Source organism: Naumovozyma dairenensis, chromosome 2 (genome assembly GCF_000227115.2).
Source record: "Naumovozyma dairenensis CBS 421 chromosome 2, complete genome".
Lineage (NCBI taxonomy): Eukaryota > Fungi > Ascomycota > Saccharomycetes > Saccharomycetales > Saccharomycetaceae > Naumovozyma > Naumovozyma dairenensis.
This window is the reverse complement of record NC_016480.1, coordinates 720,108-739,520: the sequence shown is the minus strand read 5'-3', so window position 1 is coordinate 739,520 and position 19,413 is coordinate 720,108. Positions and strand designations below refer to the sequence as shown.

General features: G+C 34.5%; 8 protein-coding genes and 2 non-coding genes across 10 annotated transcripts; 6 read left to right on the top strand and 4 right to left on the bottom strand.

Moving 5' to 3' along the window:
* Positions 1-811: 811 nt before the first annotated feature.
* Positions 812-1,870, top strand: FUS3 (mitogen-activated serine/threonine-protein kinase FUS3; the record flags this gene model as incomplete). Its single annotated transcript, XM_003668520.1, has 1 exon — positions 812-1,870. The coding sequence occupies one exon, from the start codon at positions 812-814 to the stop codon at positions 1,868-1,870; it is 1,059 nt and encodes a 352-aa protein (XP_003668568.1).
* Positions 1,871-3,164: 1,294 nt separating this feature from the next.
* Positions 3,165-4,745, top strand: ACH1 (acetyl-CoA hydrolase; the record flags this gene model as incomplete). The annotated part of the gene is made up of 1 exon (XM_003668519.1): positions 3,165-4,745. The coding sequence occupies one exon, from the start codon at positions 3,165-3,167 to the stop codon at positions 4,743-4,745; it is 1,581 nt and encodes a 526-aa protein (XP_003668567.1).
* A 469-nt stretch (positions 4,746-5,214) lies between these two features.
* Positions 5,215-5,288, bottom strand: NDAI0Btrna13I. Its single transcript has one exon. It is a non-coding gene; the product is annotated as a tRNA-Ile (tRNA).
* Positions 5,289-5,618: 330 nt separating this feature from the next.
* Positions 5,619-6,092, bottom strand: NDAI0B02880 (uncharacterized protein; the record flags this gene model as incomplete). Its single annotated transcript, XM_003668518.1, has 1 exon — positions 5,619-6,092. The coding sequence occupies one exon, from the start codon at positions 6,090-6,092 to the stop codon at positions 5,619-5,621; it is 474 nt and encodes a 157-aa protein (XP_003668566.1).
* Positions 6,093-8,321: 2,229 nt separating this feature from the next.
* On the top strand, positions 8,322-8,382 carry NDAI0Btrna17K. The gene is given in 2 exon segments: positions 8,322-8,382; positions 8,346-8,382. It is a non-coding gene; the product is annotated as a tRNA-Lys (tRNA).
* Positions 8,383-8,895: 513 nt separating this feature from the next.
* NDAI0B02870 (uncharacterized protein) lies at positions 8,896-12,699 on the top strand (the record flags this gene model as incomplete). Its single annotated transcript, XM_003668517.1, has 1 exon — positions 8,896-12,699. One exon carries the CDS (start codon positions 8,896-8,898, stop codon positions 12,697-12,699), a length of 3,804 nt encoding a protein of 1,267 aa, XP_003668565.1.
* A 366-nt stretch (positions 12,700-13,065) lies between these two features.
* On the top strand, positions 13,066-13,944 carry BRX1 (ribosome biogenesis protein BRX1; the record flags this gene model as incomplete). The annotated part of the gene is made up of 1 exon (XM_003668516.1): positions 13,066-13,944. The coding sequence occupies one exon, from the start codon at positions 13,066-13,068 to the stop codon at positions 13,942-13,944; it is 879 nt and encodes a 292-aa protein (XP_003668564.1).
* A 218-nt stretch (positions 13,945-14,162) lies between these two features.
* Positions 14,163-14,363, bottom strand: ATP19 (F1F0 ATP synthase subunit k; the record flags this gene model as incomplete). Its single annotated transcript, XM_003668515.1, has 1 exon — positions 14,163-14,363. One exon carries the CDS (start codon positions 14,361-14,363, stop codon positions 14,163-14,165), a length of 201 nt encoding a protein of 66 aa, XP_003668563.1.
* A 299-nt stretch (positions 14,364-14,662) lies between these two features.
* AVO1 (Avo1p) lies at positions 14,663-18,199 on the bottom strand (the record flags this gene model as incomplete). Its single annotated transcript, XM_003668514.1, has 1 exon — positions 14,663-18,199. The coding sequence occupies one exon, from the start codon at positions 18,197-18,199 to the stop codon at positions 14,663-14,665; it is 3,537 nt and encodes a 1,178-aa protein (XP_003668562.1).
* A 299-nt stretch (positions 18,200-18,498) lies between these two features.
* REX4 (putative 3'-5' exonuclease) lies at positions 18,499-19,314 on the top strand (the record flags this gene model as incomplete). The annotated part of the gene is made up of 1 exon (XM_003668513.1): positions 18,499-19,314. The coding sequence occupies one exon, from the start codon at positions 18,499-18,501 to the stop codon at positions 19,312-19,314; it is 816 nt and encodes a 271-aa protein (XP_003668561.1).
* Between the last annotated feature and the right edge of the window lie 99 nt (positions 19,315-19,413).

Below are 19,413 nucleotides of genomic sequence, written 5' to 3'. Positions count from 1 at the left end.
ATATTTATATTTATATTGACTTTTGTAATGAAAATGGGTAGTTAAGTAATTCTTAATGTTATTGTTAAGTAACNCAAAAAGATTACATGTGATCAAATCAAGAGAGGTCTTATCATCCCTGTGCACGTTATGTAAAACGATGAACAAAACTGTTCTTTTTGAAGAATAATATGTCATATTCTGGCATGATCAGTCGCGTGCGGATACTGCAACAAAGTATGATTTCTTGAACCTCATCTTAACAATGTGTTTTTCATCATGATATGTACGTGTGTGTATATATATATATATATTAGTTAACTATTGAGTGTTAGACGAACTTTGTTAAATAGTAAGTCAAAGACGAATGTACAAGTTTGTGTAGGATTTGTTTTAGATTTGAAACATTCGGGCGCTGGTCAAATTCTTAACGGTTATTTTATTTTTTCTTCATGATGTAAAAATTAACATGAGTGAGTTTTCTCCGTACGTCATTTTCTCTGTAACAAATTCCAAGTTTTTGAAACTGTTACATATATCAAACTAAATTTGCTAAGAGAAATATGTACGTAGAGGGAGAAAGGGAAGTTAATGAAAGTCCAGTTGTTTTTCATACTGAGAAAGAAACGAAGGGATTGATTATTATATTGGTAAAGCTTCCCCTTTTGAATCTTATTAAAATATATAAAGACTATATACAGTTTTATTAGAAAGTTTAAGGAAAAAAGGAAAATTCAACACTTTCCAAAGATTCTTTTCTCGAGATCATATTGGCAGTTCTAAGGAAAAAGATATATAGATCAGAGAATAAATTTTTAAAAAAAAAGAATAAATGGGTAAAAAGATTGTATTCAACATATCAAGTGATTTCCAATTGAAATCCTTATTAGGAGAAGGAGCATATGGTGTAGTTTGTTCTGCAGTTCATAAACCCACGGGGGAAATAGTAGCCATCAAGAAGATTGAACCATTTGATAAGCCATTATTTGCATTAAGGACATTACGAGAGATTAAATTATTGAAACATTTCCAACATGAGAATATAATATCTATTTTCGATATTCAAAGACCAGAATCATTTGAAAATTTTAATGAAGTTTATATTATTCAAGAATTAATGCAAACTGATCTTCATCGGGTGATTTCTACACAAAATTTGACAGATGATCATATTCAATATTTCATATATCAAACATTAAGAGCAGTAAAGACATTACATGGATCTAATGTGATTCATCGAGATTTAAAACCTTCTAATTTATTAATTAATTCTAATTGTGATTTAAAGATATGTGATTTTGGATTAGCAAGAATTATAGAAGAAGATCGTGAAGATGATGATCAAATGACACAACTACAAAATGGTATGACTGAATATGTAGCGACACGATGGTATAGAGCTCCTGAAGTGATGTTAACCGCAGCAAAATATAGTAAAGCGATGGATATTTGGTCATGTGGGTGTATATTAGCTGAACTATTTATGAAGAGACCTATTTTCCCGGGGAAAGATTATAGACATCAATTATTGTTAATATTTGGATTAATCGGTACACCATTTGAAGAAGATTTAAATTGTATTGAATCTAGAAGGGCCAGGGAATATATTATGACATTACCACGATATGAACCTGTCCCCTTAAGTAAAGTTCTTCCTCAAGTGAATCCATTGGGAATTGATCTTTTACAGAGGATGTTAATATTTGATCCAAAGAAGAGAATTACTGCAGAGGAGGCCCTAAGTCATCCATATTTGAAAACTTATCATGATCCAAATGATGAGCCTCAAGGTGCTCCAATTCCCTCTAGTTTTTTTGAATTTGACCATTACAAAGATGTGTTGACTACTAAAGATTTGAAGAAATTGTTATGGAATGAAATCTTTTGTTAGTACATCATATATCCATTCTCGGATAAAATAATGTCAGACTTGTCTGATAGTTAGTTAGTTAGTTTTACGTTTTATATAACTCCAATACCAGGGTCAATTTTCAAAATATGATAAGTTCTTTTATCAATACCCAAATTTCTATTAAGAACTTGAATTATATATGTAGAAAGTAGGATCTCTGTGTAAGGCTTTAGTTCTTACTATAAAAAGGCCTTTATCTATATATATATATATAATATATGTATAGACACAGAAATAGCCGCCCAGGTGCAGTCCCAATATCCGGAACGGGGGGGGGGGGGGGGCAAGTTGTTTTCTGAAGAAGTGTACTACCCTTTTCTAATAACACGGGTACATTCCGGATCCGCGGAGCTCAAGACCGATGTCTACGAAAAAAAAAAAAAACTTACAAAGTGAGAGTACGGCGTTGTCAAGAGGGCGGTGGTTGTGGGTTTTGCAGAAAACTCCCAACTCATTGGCTGGAATGGAATATCCGATTCATTGAACTCAGCTGCCAAGGACCATTTCACGAATAATAAGGGCGGGCGATGGCCACTTCACACTTCACACTTCACCCTTCATAAATTACCTTCCTGCCAAACAAGCCAACATACTACTCAATCACTCAATCACTCAATCAATCAACACAATCGTTTCTTGTTTTCCGTTTCCCATCGACAAGTCCACCATTACGTACGCACACATAGCAAGAGCTACCAATTAGCAAAGTACGTAACAATAAAACAAGAAACAATTGCCTCTCTCCACTCCCCTCTCGTTGCAGTCTCCCGCTTCTCCTCCCCCCCCCCCCCCCCACCCAACTTTTATCATTTTCGAACAACACGTGAGTGATATTAAGTGACAGTATTCCCGACAACTAACTGCCTCGACCATACTAATTATTACTTCGTTCGTTGGATTTACACTCAATTTCATCAAAGCCTATTCGCTATCCTTGAACTTTCCCAAATTCCAGTTTATTGAATTACAATTTTCGAGCCCTTCGAACCAACAAATTGGGAAAAAAAACCAAAAAAGTAACATCAACCTAATTGGTTAGCAATAATATTCGTGTATTCCATCAACATTTTTACTTGTAAACTTGGAATAATATCAAATATAAAAAATAGAGAATAAAGAATAAAGAAAAAACATTCTTTGATTACCAATAAATACGAACAATTGTATTCTATTTACATTAAAACACAGACACAGACCATATCCCTGCGCACACTAAGCTCCGTAAAACAACAAAATAAACACATCCCTCCGCACCTATATTTAAAATATACTTATGACAGTCTCACAGCTTTTAAAACAAAGAGTTAGGTATCTTCCATACTTGGAAAAAGTTAAACAACCAAAGGACTTAATCCCACTATTTAAAAATGGTCAATATTTAGGTTGGTCAGGTTTCACAGGTGTCGGTACACCAAAGGCAGTCCCAGATGCATTAATTGAACATGTAGAACAAAATAATTTACAAGGGAAATTAAAATTTAACCTGTTCGTCGGTGCCTCCGCTGGTCCTGAAGAAAATTTATGGGCACAACATGATATGATATTGAAAAGAGCTCCTCATCAAGTGGGGAAACCAATAGCTAAGGCAATCAATACGGGGAAAATTAAATTCTTCGATAAACATCTTTCCATGTTCCCACAAGATTTAACTTATGGTTTCTATACAAGAGAAAGAACTGATAATAAAATATTAGATTATATGATCATTGAAGCTACTGCAATTAAAGAAGATGGTTCTATTGTCCCTGGCCCTTCTGTAGGTGCATCTCCAGAATTCATCTCCGTTAGTGATAAAATCATTATAGAAGTAAATACCGCAACTCCCTCTTTCGAAGGTATTCATGATATTGACATGCCAATAAATCCACCCTTTAGAGTTCCATACCCATACGTTAAAGTGGATGATAGATGTGGAAGAGATTCCATCCCCGTGGATCCTGAAAAAGTAATCGCTATAGTGGAATCCAAAACAATGGATCAAGTACCACCAAACACTCCATCTGATTTAATATCTCAAAATATCGCTCAACATTTAGTCGATTTCTTTAGAAATGAAGTGAAACATGGTAGATTACCTGAAAATTTATTACCTTTACAAAGTGGGATTGGTAACATTGCAAACGCAGTCATTGAAGGTTTAACTGATGCACAATTCAAACATTTAAACGTTTGGACTGAAGTCTTACAAGATTCATTCCTAGATTTATTCGCTAATGGTTCATTAGATTTCGCCACTGCAACATCAATTAGACTAACTGAAGATGGATTCAAAAGAGCTTTCGCAGATTGGGAAAATTTGAAACATAAAATATGTCTCAGATCTCAAGTGGTATCTAATAATCCAGAAATGATTCGTAGATTAGGTGTCATTGCAATGAATACCCCTGTAGAAGTAGATATTTATGCTCATGCAAATTCAACAAATGTAAATGGTTCACGTATGTTGAATGGTTTAGGTGGTTCTGCTGATTTCTTAAGAAATGCAAAATTATCAATAATGCATGCACCTTCTGCTAGACCAACTAAAGTGGACCCAACTGGTATTTCTTCAATTGTACCAATGGCTTCTCATGTAGATCAAACTGAACATGATTTAGATATATTAGTTACAGAACAAGGATTGGCAGATTTAAGAGGTTTGTGTCCAAGAGATAGAGCTAGGGAAATTATTAAACAATGTGCACATCCTGATTATAAATCTTTGTTGACGGATTATTTGGAAAGATCTGAACATTATGCTGCTAAACATGGTTCTTTACATGAACCACACATGTTGAAAAATGCTTTCAAATTTCATACTAATTTACAAGAAAAAGGTACAATGAAAGTAGAGAATTGGGATCCAGTTGATTAATTCAAAAAAATGAATAACAAAAAAAAAAAACGAACAAAAAAAAGAGCCTCATGAGTAAAATGGGTTTTAACGAAAATAGAAACTGGAAACGGATAATTTGTGCATATTCTTCTACATATATATATTATTATTATTATTATAATTAGTGTTTATAGTCAAGAAATTGATTAATTGACAACTTATGCTTTAATATAGGCTTTTCAACAATTAGTTATATTACTTAGATAACAGTATTCCTGTTACTATCTTAGGTAATGGCCCACCTCTTGAAAACCCTTAAACGCGGCAAAAAAAAATTTACATAACATTTTTATTAGTTTCAAATCAACTTGCTTCAATAAAAAATATTATCTCATATATATGCAATATTTAAGTTAATTTATCACAAAATTTAGCAAAAATAACTATTTGCAAGGTACAATTGAGACGTTATAAAAAAATTATTGTGGGCTGTTTTAAAAAACATAAATGGTCTCTAGCGGGATCGAACCGCTGATCCCCGCGTTATTAGCACGGTGCCTTAACCAACTGGGCCAAGAGACCAATTTTTACATTTTTTCATCGGAAATGGTCCTCTAGAAATATAAGCAATTCTTCCTCCTTTAGAAAATCCTATTTTCCTTTCTTGTTGAGGCGAATATAAAACCTGTACAACTTAACATGAAAAAGGGAAACCATTATTGTAGCAGATGAACATAAAGAGAAAGTGTTGTTACGGCGAATATGAAAGATATGCACCATACAAAGATAAAACAAAAATAGAAACAACTACGTCGAAACAAAAGATGAAACAAAGAAATAGGTGGAACGATAAAAAAGGAAACAAGAAACGGTTCGAGTCAAAGAATGCAAACATATAAAAGGGGACCATATTTACAGATACCGGAAAAGATTGAAAATGAAAAAACTTTTATATATTAAATATAAGAGTATTTTGACTGACAGAGGTTTGGATGTATCATTCAGTCCCTTGGGATCATTTTTAAACAAGTTGTTAATAGAATGCAGTCTTAGATGTTGTGTGGGAACAGTTTTGTTAGAAGCATTTAAAGTTGAGTTGCCATATAAATGGTATAGTCGTTGAATGTCTTCTAGAATTGAAGAAACGATTTTACTTCTTTCATCCAGTGTGTCTTTTAATTGCATGGTTTTATAAGGTCCCTTTAATCCTTGTAATAGAGTTTCACAATAACAGCATCTGGAATGGCTATGGAATTTTGATAGCTCTTCGAGTGAGATTACGAACGTTATTGCAGAAGAAGAATGCATCTTCTTACCATCGTATGATAGATTATGAATTTGAGATAAGATGAATGTGTCAGATTCTTCTTCTTGGGTTAAAGACATATTGCGTAAGATAAATTCGAAAAGAGCAGCATTTTTTGAAAGTGCTTGAGTTGCCCACTTAGGATATTATTCCCTAATAACATAGGTAGAAAAGACTTGAATAATATAAGCTTTCTCCCGTTATGTAATTAGTTTTATGGCTTCCCCAAATTTGTTAAGAATGACATCACCGATTTGAGATGCTTGAAGAAACTGAATGAAATTTTTCATTTATACCAAAGTCGTTAGCACTGGATAATTTGTCCAGAACAATGATATTGGGAAGAGTAGAAGATACAGCCTTTGAAGGGCTTTCAGTATCTTCAGTTATAGAAGGGGCAGTAGCAGCAGGAGGTGGAGGTCCATGCGGAAATCCATGTGGATAATAGGCATTTTGGCTCATTTGGGCACCTAATGGTTGAGCGTCCTCGATAGATGCATTAGGTGCAGGATATGGTAACATGGGAGGCCACCCGTTTAAGTATGCCAATTAGTTGGAGGTTGCATAAGAAGCATCATGGTATTTGAAGCAAAGGGGTACATATATATTTGATCAAATGCAGTGAGACCGGGAATACTCTAAAAAGCAGGAGTCGGAACTTGCCCTGCTTGAGAAGGATCATCGGACTTTGGTTGTAAGTGCATCACCGTGATTGGAACTTGAGCTTGAAATAGGTGCAACTATAGGACCGTCCGCTCCAGCCGTAACGTGGCAGGATACCTGAGCACAAATGCTACCTCTAGTTCCAATAATGATGTGATATCTGGATGATTGCTATTGACATGCTTCTTAACTATATTTATTGTTATAATCCTTGCTATAGATCATTAATATACGAATATAGAAAACTTTTCCATTTTCAATCTTAAAGCTTGACGTTTATTTGTAGATTATTAAAGCTTTTAAATGAAAAGTAAACATTCGAACCTTAATTTCATTCAACAGTTCTCTAACCGCTGCTGAAATTCTTTTCTACTTTATTTTCAGTTAGCCCATAATAAGTCCAATAATTGTAAAGGACAAATCTAGGAAATACAAATGAAAATATAAATACGTTTTTAGAGACTTCGTTTTGTTGTTCTTCGTTAAGGATTTTCTCTACCCTGTACTTATGGAAAGACCAAAGAAAAAACATGGGTATGGTAACCACTAATACGTTTGTCCTTCTGTCCCTCAATTTAGAGAAAATCGAAGTAACATATTCTTCAAGCATTGATTCTTTACAAAGGGTATAAACCCCTAAAAGGTCAAAAGTTTTACCTTTGCATAGAATACTGAAGCGATGAAGATTGTATTTAACACGAAGTTTTGAGGTTAGAAGTATTTTGAATGTAAAAAAAGATTTAGTTTTGCAACAAAACATATTCTAAGAGGCTATTTTATGAGATCAAAGCTAAATATTATCATTGTCTAAATTATGTCGATCCTATTAAATTAACGACAGAGAAAAGGATGGAATACGATAAGAGAAAAAATATAAGATCAGGACAGAAAAGAAAGCACGACCCGAAGTTTGTAACCCTTTTGTTTAGATGAATCGAATCGCTCGGAAGCATCCATTTTTTGATATCCTGTGTTATTCGTATTGTAAAATTCCATCTTGAATGTAAATAAGCTTTATATGAGTTTATTTTAATTATGATTAATAGTCTCTGATAATATAAGTAATAGAGTTCGTTCTTCTTCAAAGTAAATAAAAATATAAAATATAAAATATATAACAACAGGAAAATCAGGAATTGAAACTTCGAGTTATTGGTCTATTTATACCTTTCTGATGGCAGGATAGAAAACACGAGAATATATCTCGTTGACAGACATGTCAACTCAATGTTAGTCGCGTCAGTCGGTGTCTGTGGTTCTTTGCGTCTTACCATATTTGATAATCTTTCGTGTCATATTAGAAGACATTATACCAAACTTGGTATCTAAACTTTCATCGTGGGATATTAATAGTACCATCTAGCAAGAAGATCATTCCAGCATTTACCAGGTTCGGTAATCATTTCGCGTCATATTAGAGGACAATGTACCAAACTTGATATCTAAACATTTACCATAGGATATTAATAGTAACACTTACTACAAGTATCGTTCCAGCACGAATTGGTTACTGAGCTTAATGATTGACGTACATGCTATGACTTCAATGTTTCGTTGTTTTATTTTTAGATAAAATGGCCACCAATGAACCAGGAAAACAAGAAACTCATCCTTGTTAGCTCAGTTGGTAGAGCGTTCGGCTTTTAAACAAATACAGTTTAAACCAAGGATACCGAAATGTCAGGGGTTCGAGCCCCCTATGAGGAGTTTCTTTTTATAATTTTTTTCCCAAATTATCAAACAAAACAATTCAGAACCTCTTCCAGTAGATTATAATTCTTTCTTGAATTCAGAATAAATTGAAGTTGAACTACGATAAGTTCTTTTTTAATGGTGGTCGAATGCCCACTGTATATACATTGAATATACTTCGCTTATTTTTCACTGGATCTCAAGGGAAAATATGGACCGACCGCTTACTACGTATAATATTCCAGGAAACTGCTGCCCAGAGACAATGGGTGCAGCCCTCTAAAGTTTTCAGTCTAAACGAGAACCCTGACAGCCGTCTCCACGGAACAACAGGCAGGAAGTGAAAGTTCATCCTTCTTGATAGATTAGAAACTTAAACGGAGGACCATCAAAGATTAAATAACATAAAATGAGCGAAAGTCATCATGAATCTTCTTATAGTTTTTGACGTCTCTTTAAATCAATCATCGACTATACTTAAGTAGAGTTCTACTCTGTTCATAGTAGAAGATACAGCACACAACATCAATGTCTACAACTTTGGTGGAAAATGAGCTGTCATTATCGATGGTTCCACGAGTTGGACTGCATGTAAGAGATCTTTCCATCATCGCGTCCAATACTAATACCGTCTTAGTTGATTCCTTTTCTTTAGATTTACCTAGTGGCTCTGTAATGGCTGTAATGGGAGGGTCAGGATCAGGGAAGACTACATTATTGAATGTGTTAGCATCTAAAATTAGTGGTGGATTAAAAACAGAAGGTACTATAAATTATGTTTTAGAAGGTGAAGTAACTGAAAATCAACACGTGAAAATGGCCTATTTACCACAGCAGGATGTGTTGTCTGCAAGATTGACTTGTAGAGAAACGTTAAAATATGCGGCAGATTTGAAATTGGATAAAACTGAAGAAGAAAAAGCTATAATTGTCGATCAATTGATTCGTGAATTAGGTTTAAAAGATTGTGCTGATACAGAAGTAGGTGACAGTACACATAAGGGTCTTTCCGGTGGTGAACAAAGAAGATTAAGTGCCGGTACTCAAATGATTTCCAATCCATCTATTATGTTTTTAGATGAACCAACAACTGGTCTAGATGCATATTCGGCATATTTAGTTGTCAAGACATTAAAAAAATTAGCCATTGAAGATGGGAGAACATTTATAATGTCAATCCATCAACCAAGATCTGATATTTTGTTCTTACTAGATAACGTTTGTATTCTTTCTAAGGGGAAAGTCGTTTACTGTGATGCAATGAAAAATACAATTCCATATTTCAGTTCTCTTGGGTATGATGTACCGCCAATGGTAAACCCAGCTGATTATTTCATTGATATATCCAGTGTTGATGGTAGATCCGATGAAGCTGAAGAAGAGACCCGAATTCGATTAAATCAATTAGTCGAATCTTGGAAACAATATGAAGCAAATACCCTATGCTATGAGCCAGTAGATACCTCAAAGGAAATTCAAGTGGAAAATATGTCAAACAGATTATCATACTGGAAGCAAGTTCGTGTTTTAACAAGAAGAAATTTCCAACTAAACAGAAGCGATTACGTCACATTAATAGCGACGTTTGGTGAACCTGCAGTTATGGGTACTCTTGTTGGATGGATATATTATAAACCCGATAAGACTACCGTCGGTGGACTAAGAACAACAGCCGGTTGTCTTTACGCATCTGTTGTAGTCCAATGCTATTTATATTTACTTTTTGATACATATCGTCTTTGTGAACAAGATATCGCATTATATGATCGTGAACGCGCCGAAGGTTCAGTAACACCTTTAGCATTCATGACTGCAAGAAAGTTGTCCCTGTTTCTTTCCGATGATATCCTTATGATTCTAATTTTTACAACAATAACGTACTTTATGTTTGGACTTGAAGCAGATGGTGCGAAATTTTTCTATCAATTTTCCATTACCTTTTTATCACAAATGTGTTGTGCTGGACTAGCCATGGTTTCAGTTGCTGTATCACGAGATTTCTCAAAGGCGTCCTTAGTTGGTAACTTAACTTTTACAGTACTATCAATGAGTTGTGGTTTCTTCGTTAACGCTAAGGTTATGCCTGTCTATGTCCGTTGGACAAAATATATTGGATTTACATGGTATGGGTTTGGTGCACTACTTTCTAGTACATTCACAGATACATCCTGTCCCACTGATGACCTGGCCTCCTGCTATGGTAATCAACTTCTAGACAGCTATGGATTCCCACGTAATTGGATTACTGTTCCCGCCATTGTTATTTTTTGCTGGTGCATTGGGTATTATTTTGTTGCATTTGTCATACTATATTTGCATAAAGTAGATATTACGTTACAAAGTGAAGTTAAATCAAAAAAGAAAAAACTCGATGAGAAAGAAAATAAAGAAATTATGATCGATCCATTCGCTAGTATATCAAAAGAAAATTCAGAAAAAGAAATTGATATTGAGTCAAGAAGCACATCAAATTCAGAAATTACAATTACACTTCAAGATATTGATTTACAAGTGAGATATAAACGATTCTTCAAAAATATAAGAGGCGGGTTATCCCATGAAGAAGTGAAAGAAATCTTGCAATCAGTGAATGCTGTGTTTAAACCAGGTATGATTAACGCAATTATGGGGCCATCAGGTTCAGGAAAATCGACTCTTTTAAATTTGATATCTGGTAGAATAAAGCAGTCTGTTTTCTCAAAGTTCAATACTTCTGGGAAAATAATGTTTAATGACGTACAAATCTCGGAAGATATGTTCAAGGGCGTTTGTTCATATGTTTCACAAGATGATAACCATCTGCTTGCTAAATTAACCGTTAGAGAAACATTCAAATTTGCAGCTGATTTGAGACTTCATCATTTAACCTCTGAACAAAGGGCAATCAAAACTGATGAGTTAATTCGTGCACTTGGACTAAAACATTGTGAAAATAATATTATTGGAAACGAGTTTATCAAAGGTATCAGTGGTGGTGAAAAAAGAAGGGTTTCAATGGGTATTCAATTATTAAATGATCCTCCTATTTTATTACTAGATGAACCAACATCAGGATTAGATAGTTTTACCTCTGCAACAATTCTTGAAATTCTTAAGAAACTCGCCACAGAATACTCGAAAACTGTCATTATCACAATCCACCAACCAAGATCCGAACTTTTCAAAGAATTTGGAAATGTACTTTTGCTTGCGAAATCTGGGAGAACCGCCTTTAATGGCTCTCCAGATAAAATGATTGAGTACTTTTCCTCTCTAGGTTATGATTGTCCTGAATTTACCAATGTTGCAGATTTCTTCTTAGATTTGATATCTATCAATACTCAAAACGAACAAAATGAATATACATCTAAAGCAAGAGCTGAGCATATCCTTACCTCCTGGAAACAAAGGAACAATACCCTATCAGTAAAATCCCCTGTATCTGAAAAGAATGAAATGTCTGAAGAAAACTTCCTGTTAGAATATGGCCACTGTGTTAGAAAACCTTGCACACCACTTTTAGCATACCTAGTTAATGTTAAGCGCCAATCTATTACGACGAGAAGAAATTTCGATTCATTGATGGCCAGAATTGCTCAAATTCCGGGGCTTGGTGCAATTTTCGCCTTGTTCTTTGCTCCGCTAAAGCATAATTATAACAGTATCAATAATAGACTTGGGTTGGCGCAAGAATCAACAGCATTGTACTTTGTCGGAATGTTAGCCAATTTAGCATGTTATCCTGCTGAAAGAGATTATTTTTATAAGGAACATGAAGATAATGTTTATGGAATTGGGCCATTTTTCCTTGCTTACATGACTCTTGAATTACCACTGTCTTTGTTGGCATCTATTATCTATGCAATTTTTACTGTCTTAGCTTGTGGCTTACCGAGAACAGCTGGGAATTTCTTTGCTAATGTGTATTGTTCCTTCATTGTGAGTGGTTGTGGTGAAGCACTAGGTATTATGACCAACACCTTTTTTGAAAGGCCGGGATTTGTCGTGAATTGTATATCTGTTCTTTTATCCATAGGTACACAAATGTCAGGATTAATGTCCCTACATATGCCAAAAGTGCTAAAAGGTTTCAATTATCTAAACCCCGTTGGTTATACATCATTAATTATTATTAACTTTGCGTTTCCAGATTCTATGAAACTTACATGCGAGGATGGTGGTAGGAATCCAGATGGGACATGTGAGTTACCGAATGGTAGAGCTGTACTTGAATCATATGGGTTAGTAGCAAATACTAGAGAATATCTTGGGATTGTCATTTGTGTTGCTATCATATATCGTTTAATAGCCTATTGTATCTTAAAAGCTAAACTCGAGTGGCTAAAATGGTAAACCAATAGATAGACCCGCTGCTGTAATATAATTTAACCATTTATAGAATTGTAATATAACAAATAATATTAAAAGTATCACTAAAATTGAAGATTCCAAAAGTCCTGTATTATCTTTCTAAGATTGGTATTAGCCGCGGAGGATAAAACGTCAACAAATCGTTCCAAGCGATTTTGAACTGAAAAAAAAAATATTGAAAAAAATGAAAAATTTAGCGATGAGCTAAAATGTTTGAATAGATGGGATTTCTTCTATTAAGTCGTTAAGGATCAAGTGAATCAGTTATTAGAGGTATAGTATTTTAATCATATTTGTCAGTCGCCAATAATTGATAATTATCCTTTGATAAAGACTAACGAAGAAAAAATGTCATCTATTTACAAAGCCTTAGCAGGGAAGAAGAACGAATCCAACGCTCAAAAGAAGCAAAATGGCGGTAAGAACTTTATGAATAAACAACGTACCTTATTAATTTCCAGTAGAGGTGTTAACTTCAGACATCGTCATTTAATTCAAGATTTAAGTTCATTATTACCACACTCAAGAAAAGAGCCTAAGTTAGATACCAAGAAGGATTTACAACAGTTGAATGAAATTGCAGAATTATATAACTGTAACAATATTTTATTTTTTGAAGCAAGAAAACATCAAGATTTATATTTATGGTTATCTAAACCTCCAAACGGACCAACAATAAAATTCTACATCCAAAACTTGCATACTATGGATGAATTAAACTTCACAGGGAACTGTTTGAAGGGTTCTCGTCCAATTTTATCATTTGATCATCGATTTGATTCTTCTCCACATTACCAATTAATCAAAGAATTATTAATCCATAACTTTGGTGTCCCACCAACAGCAAGAAAAGTTAAGCCATTTATTGATCATGTTATGTCTTTCAGTATTGTGGATGATAAGATATGGGCTAGAACATATGAAATATCACATACAGCTAGAAATAAAGATGAATATGAAGAAGGACAAGAAGAAGATTTATCACTGGTAGAAATTGGTCCGAGATTCGTCATGACCACAATTTTAATCCTAGAAGGGTCCTTCGGGGGTCCAAAGATTTACGAGAACAAACAATATGTTTCACCTAATGTTGTTAGAGCTCAAATGAAGCAACAAGCTGCAAATGAAGCTAAAGCTAGATCTGATGCTGCCGTTGAAAGGAAGATTAAGAAGAGAGAAAACATCTTGGCTGCTGATCCTCTATCTAACGAAGTGCTATTTAAATAATGAATTAGTCTGAAATTAAATAGTTGAGAATTGTATATTAAATCAAATAAGTCAAAAATAAATCAAACGTATCGAGAGACAAATAAAAAGTCATCGAGATTATTTAAAAAATTTATACAATGTCAGAAGAATATAAATAGGGATATGCATGCCTCATTTTTCAACATTTAGCAGAGCGTGCCGGAGACTTTCTGCTGAATATTATTTTCATCATTATGTTAAACTTTAGTTTTATGTTCTTGTAGATATTTCCTAACAAATGCATCTTCGTCATCAGAAATGGCATTGATCGAAGCAACCTTTTCCTTCTTCCCACCAACAAGACTTGGAAGAATACAAAGAGAGACTAGGCCTATTGTCCCCATGGCGAGATAGTGCGATGGAACTGACCTACCCATAATTTGATACGCTGAACCCATCTTTTTTTGTATTTCTTTTATAGTTATTCGCCGTTAACTTGGACCTTGTTTGATTATATTAACCTATGTGTAGGAATTTTAAAGTTATCTCAATTTCGAACAATTCTCCCAAGCTTTGGCAACCTTTAAAATGCATTAATTCTAAGTCTCGAGGCAAACACGGAATATGTAGACAGGCGCGATTGGCCAATTAAAGCGAGGAATACAACAATGTCCCTTGCATAATGACAATGTTGAAATATAAACATAACGGTAAGTGTATTTTAGGCAATATATTAAATACTATACTCCTATAGAAACTATTTATGATTCATTCTATACGCATTCAATAAGTTCTGTAATCTAGTTACAATTTCTGTGCATTCTTCAACTGAGACTGCTTCGAAATAATATCGTTTTATATCGTCTTGTCCTCTCTTCACAAATATCTTGAATTGATCTGGCATACGTTTCGATTTTTTGACTAAGATGACTTGACTTATATGTAAGGATTTCGTCTTCACGTTTTCATGCCAATGCATTCTACCTTCTGGTGGTACAATATATATATAATCACCATCGATTGCCAATGTTCTCTCATGTTTACTGATAAATGACATTTGTTGCCTTCTCCAGACCTTATACCTATGATATGCACCAGAGAATAAGTCTTGGTAAGCATTCCCATTAGGTACAATCTCTGGTTTATGTAATGATATCTTAGATGAGTTCTTAGATTTGAAAAAACCATTATTACCACCACTAGGACCTGCAACTAGACTAGAGTTACTTGAATGGGACTGCTGTTTAGACAATCCTAGCTTATACTTAGAAGAGGATCTTTTTGTTTTAGTCGGTATCATACCATTTGGTACAGTTGTTATCTTCTTTTCTAAATCACCTGCTTTTAAGTAAGAAATAGCTGGTTCTAAAGTTAAAGGGGTCAAGTCAGTGCTTTGAATTGTTGGTAAGTTCGGTTTCACCATATCTGGTTTAATCTTCTCTAAATGTAACTGCCTTGCATCACGCTTAGAAATAATTTCAACTTTATAGTTGCCATCAAGTCTCAACACTGTGTCATTCAAGTTTAGAACATAATTCTTATCTGGTATTTTCAGAGAGTATTCATTCGGATCTAAATTTTTCATTCGACAATATTTTACCAGTATATCATTAATATTCGAGGTTAATGAGACATTGATATCAGTATAATTAAATTTAGGATTTAAATTTGGATACAAAAAAACCCTAGTTTCAATAGTCTTGTTTGCTGCATTATTATTGCCGAGATCATCTGCACTTTTGATGATCGGCTTGTAGAAACTTAATTGATTTAATGTAGGATCCTTCTTGTCGTCACCAGTTGCAAAGGATGGAATAGCTTCAGAGCGTGGACTAGAGATAATATCACCATTGATGTCATATGGAAGGGGTGTTACATCCTGATTATTTTGTTTTTCTGTTTCAGCTGCTCTACATAGGACAACTTCATTATCTGAAACAGATTGCATCAACCTTTTACGATCCAATTTACCAAAATTATCTTCAAACGGTTCACCATCTTCATCTACAATACTCAATAAGAAATTGTTTGGATTTATTAGTTCTTCTATTGTAAACCCATCTTTCCCAAAATCTGCTGGCTTATACGCATTACAATATAGGTAAAGAATGAAACCGATAACTTCAAATATTTTTGCAGATTTCCGAACTTTAGTCTTAAACGGGTGCTTCTTATATTTCACTGACCCCTGGATGTAAACATCTAGATCCATAGCTTCATATGGCGGAACTTTCGTTCCAGCAACAAATGTAAAGTAGCTCAAAACATCAGTTGATATTCCTGATCTCTCTTTTTTCCTATTAAATAAGCTTGAAAGTTGTGAATTTAGTGGCTTTCGTCTTGGGATTTCGTTAAGTTTTTCTATCTGGAGAACTTCCTTCGAGTTTCGTCTACTGGAATGATCACTTTTTGCAATTTCTGATATAGAGCGTCCTTGATTCATGCTTGGTGCACGTTTGCTCCTTATTGAGGTAGATTCATTTTTCTTCATCGATTTGCTAGCCCCTCCAATTGTCACAGAGGATGCTCTTGAGTGTCTTCTTTGCTTAGATATTACAGGAATGTTATAAGGTGATCTTTTAGATGAACTGCCACGTGGATGAGTTGCCTCCCTTAAAGACAGGGAAGAGCTTCGTTTCTCTCTCTGCTTTTGGTTTTTAACGTGCTTAATGTTTAAAATTGCTTTATCGAAAACGTTATTGAGGGTAGAATCATCTGCTCCATGATAAATACCATATCCACTTTCAGATAGAGGTATAGAATGAGATAATATGTTGTTACGGTCGATAGTTGAGTCAACTGAAACATCGCGACTTAAAGGGGGATAGCCATTTTTTATGAAATCATCAGTACTAAAATCAGATTCCAACAGTGATTTACCAAAGGATGAGACCGTACTGAGCCCATCAGCATCATCAATTAGAGAGCTATCACTATGGGCTATGCTTCTATCATTATCGTGGAAATCCGTATCTGCTTGTAATTCAGTATCAGAAGTGTGCCTATACGTTGATGCATTTTCCATATTTGATGGCGCAGCGTTCAAGCTGATACCATCTAAATCGCGCTCATCAATATATGACTCTAAATCTGAAATATCTTCATTAATGTCATCAGTATCATTTGTCGTCTGTTGGTTCTTAGTGGCCAGGGAAGATGATTTCGTGTCATTGGGTTGTACTTCACTAGAACCATTTAAAGATTCTGATTTTGCTGAGCCATTATTCTTACTCGATTCTAAAATGGAATTTCTCGCGATCATCCCCTGTGGTAAATGAGATTTTAAGCGGGACACATTTCCTAAATTATTGGTCTCAGCCTTATCTTCACGGTTATTTGAATTGTTACCATTCTCAGATCCCACTCTAGCGGATCCATCTAATTGGAAGAAAGCTGATTGTAAATCAAGACCCTCTTCGTCATCATCTTCGTCATCTTCATCTTCATCTTCCTCCTCTTCTAAGGTGTGGTCAAAATCAAAGTTCACATCATATTTGGTAGAGCTATTAATATTTTTTTTATATTGTTTAGAAGTATTCTTACTTTGCTGATTGATCGGACCTGCCGATTTAATGCTTTTTTTCTTCAAAGAATCAGATGATTCCTTCTTACTTTTAAAAATTCTAGCAAAAGGTAACGTTGATTGTCTTGTCACTTTCTTTGTAGAATCGATAGTATCTGAATCTGATTCTGCACTAAATATAGTATTATCATTTATCTTCATAGATTTTTGTGGATCTTCAACGTGAATCAATGAATGAAGATCATTCCTCTTTAAAGTATCTGCTTTAGACACCTCTGTTGCTGCCATTTCTAAGGTGGATGGTTCTCCATTAACACTAGTTTCCTCTTCTTTGAATGTATTCTCAGTTTCTTCATACCCGCTTACATTGTATGGATTTGAGACATTTTGTTTACTTGTCTTCATTTTCTTCAACCTTGCCTGATTTATAGTCATATAAGAGGCATCCATGAAATTTTTGGAGATCGGAGGTGATTCCATTTCAGATATTAGGTCGACCCCATCGGAGTCTTGATATAACCTCCTGATCTCTGTATCATCCATTGCACTGTTAGGATTATAAGGTTTGAATACCCTTTTCATTTGGTCTCTTTCGAGACCGATTTGCATGAACTGTGCCCTTAACTTATTTATCGAAGTAACAACATCCATCAAGGCCAGATCGTCAAAATTTCTCCTAGATATCGATAAACCAATGGATATATTGAACAATAACCTCTCTAAAGTAAAACAGAAGCAGTATAACTTCCCTCTTGATGAACATCTAACCATTCATCAAACAGTCAAATACTGATTCAAAGTCCTTTAACTTTCATGTTAGTTACCTCTATATTGTGTTACCCGTGCCGCGGCTAAATAGTGAAAAATTTCAACGGACATATAAGCAAAAGCTCATCGAGAATTTTTCACTTTCATATATCAAATATTAAAATAGTGAACTATCTTATCCAAAGTTCAACTGTATCTTCCAAGATCCTTTCAAGACTACTAACGTTTACAATAATTTTCTCTGAATTTATTATACCAGTACTCCATTAACATAAGTATATCATTAAATACAGGAAGGAAAAATGGCCTTATCTTCAAATTGGCAGAAATTACAAACTACAAAGAAAGTAGTCACAAAGACTAAGAAAGTTACTAATGCCAATAAGGTTTATAAGCCCAAGGCTGCCAGGAAAGGTAGTAAGATTATGAATATGGTGTATAATATAAATAATGAAATTGCGAAGCAAAAATTGAATAAAGAAGAGGGGAAAGTGTTTGAGTTTAAAACTGCTCCAGATACGATCATATCAGAAACTAGTGAAGCTATAACTCTTCAGGGTAATATAACTAGCAATAAGGCGAAAGAAATCGGGAAATTCATTGCTATGGATTGTGAATTTGTAGGTGTGGGGCCGGAAGGTAAAGAATCTGCTCTTGCAAGAATATCGATCGTCAATTTTTTTGGTCATGTTATTATGGATGAATATGTGAAACCAAGAGAAAAAGTTACAGACTGGAGAACATGGGTTAGTGGTATCAAATCAGAACATATGAAAAATGCTATATCGTTTAAAGAAGCTCAAAAGAAAACTGCAGATATTTTGAAGGGAAGAATACTAGTGGGACACGCTGTAAAACATGATTTAGAGGCATTACTATTATCCCATCCTAAGATAATGATTAGGGATACCTCGAGACATCTTCCGTATAGACAAAAATATGCTAAGGGTAAGTCGCCAAGCTTAAAAAAATTGACTAAGGAAGTGTTGAAATTAGAGATCCAAACAGGAGAACACTCCTCCGTACAGGATGCTCAAGCCACAATGCTTTTATACAAGGTTTCCAAGAAAGAATTTGAACATCATCATAAAACTATGTTTGGATTTGAGTCTAGGTAAAACGACGATTAGGAAAGAACTCTTTTATCTTATTATCTAGCATCTGAGTTGCCAATGTGAGAAGTATATATAGACAGACTATCTATGTAGAACATTCAT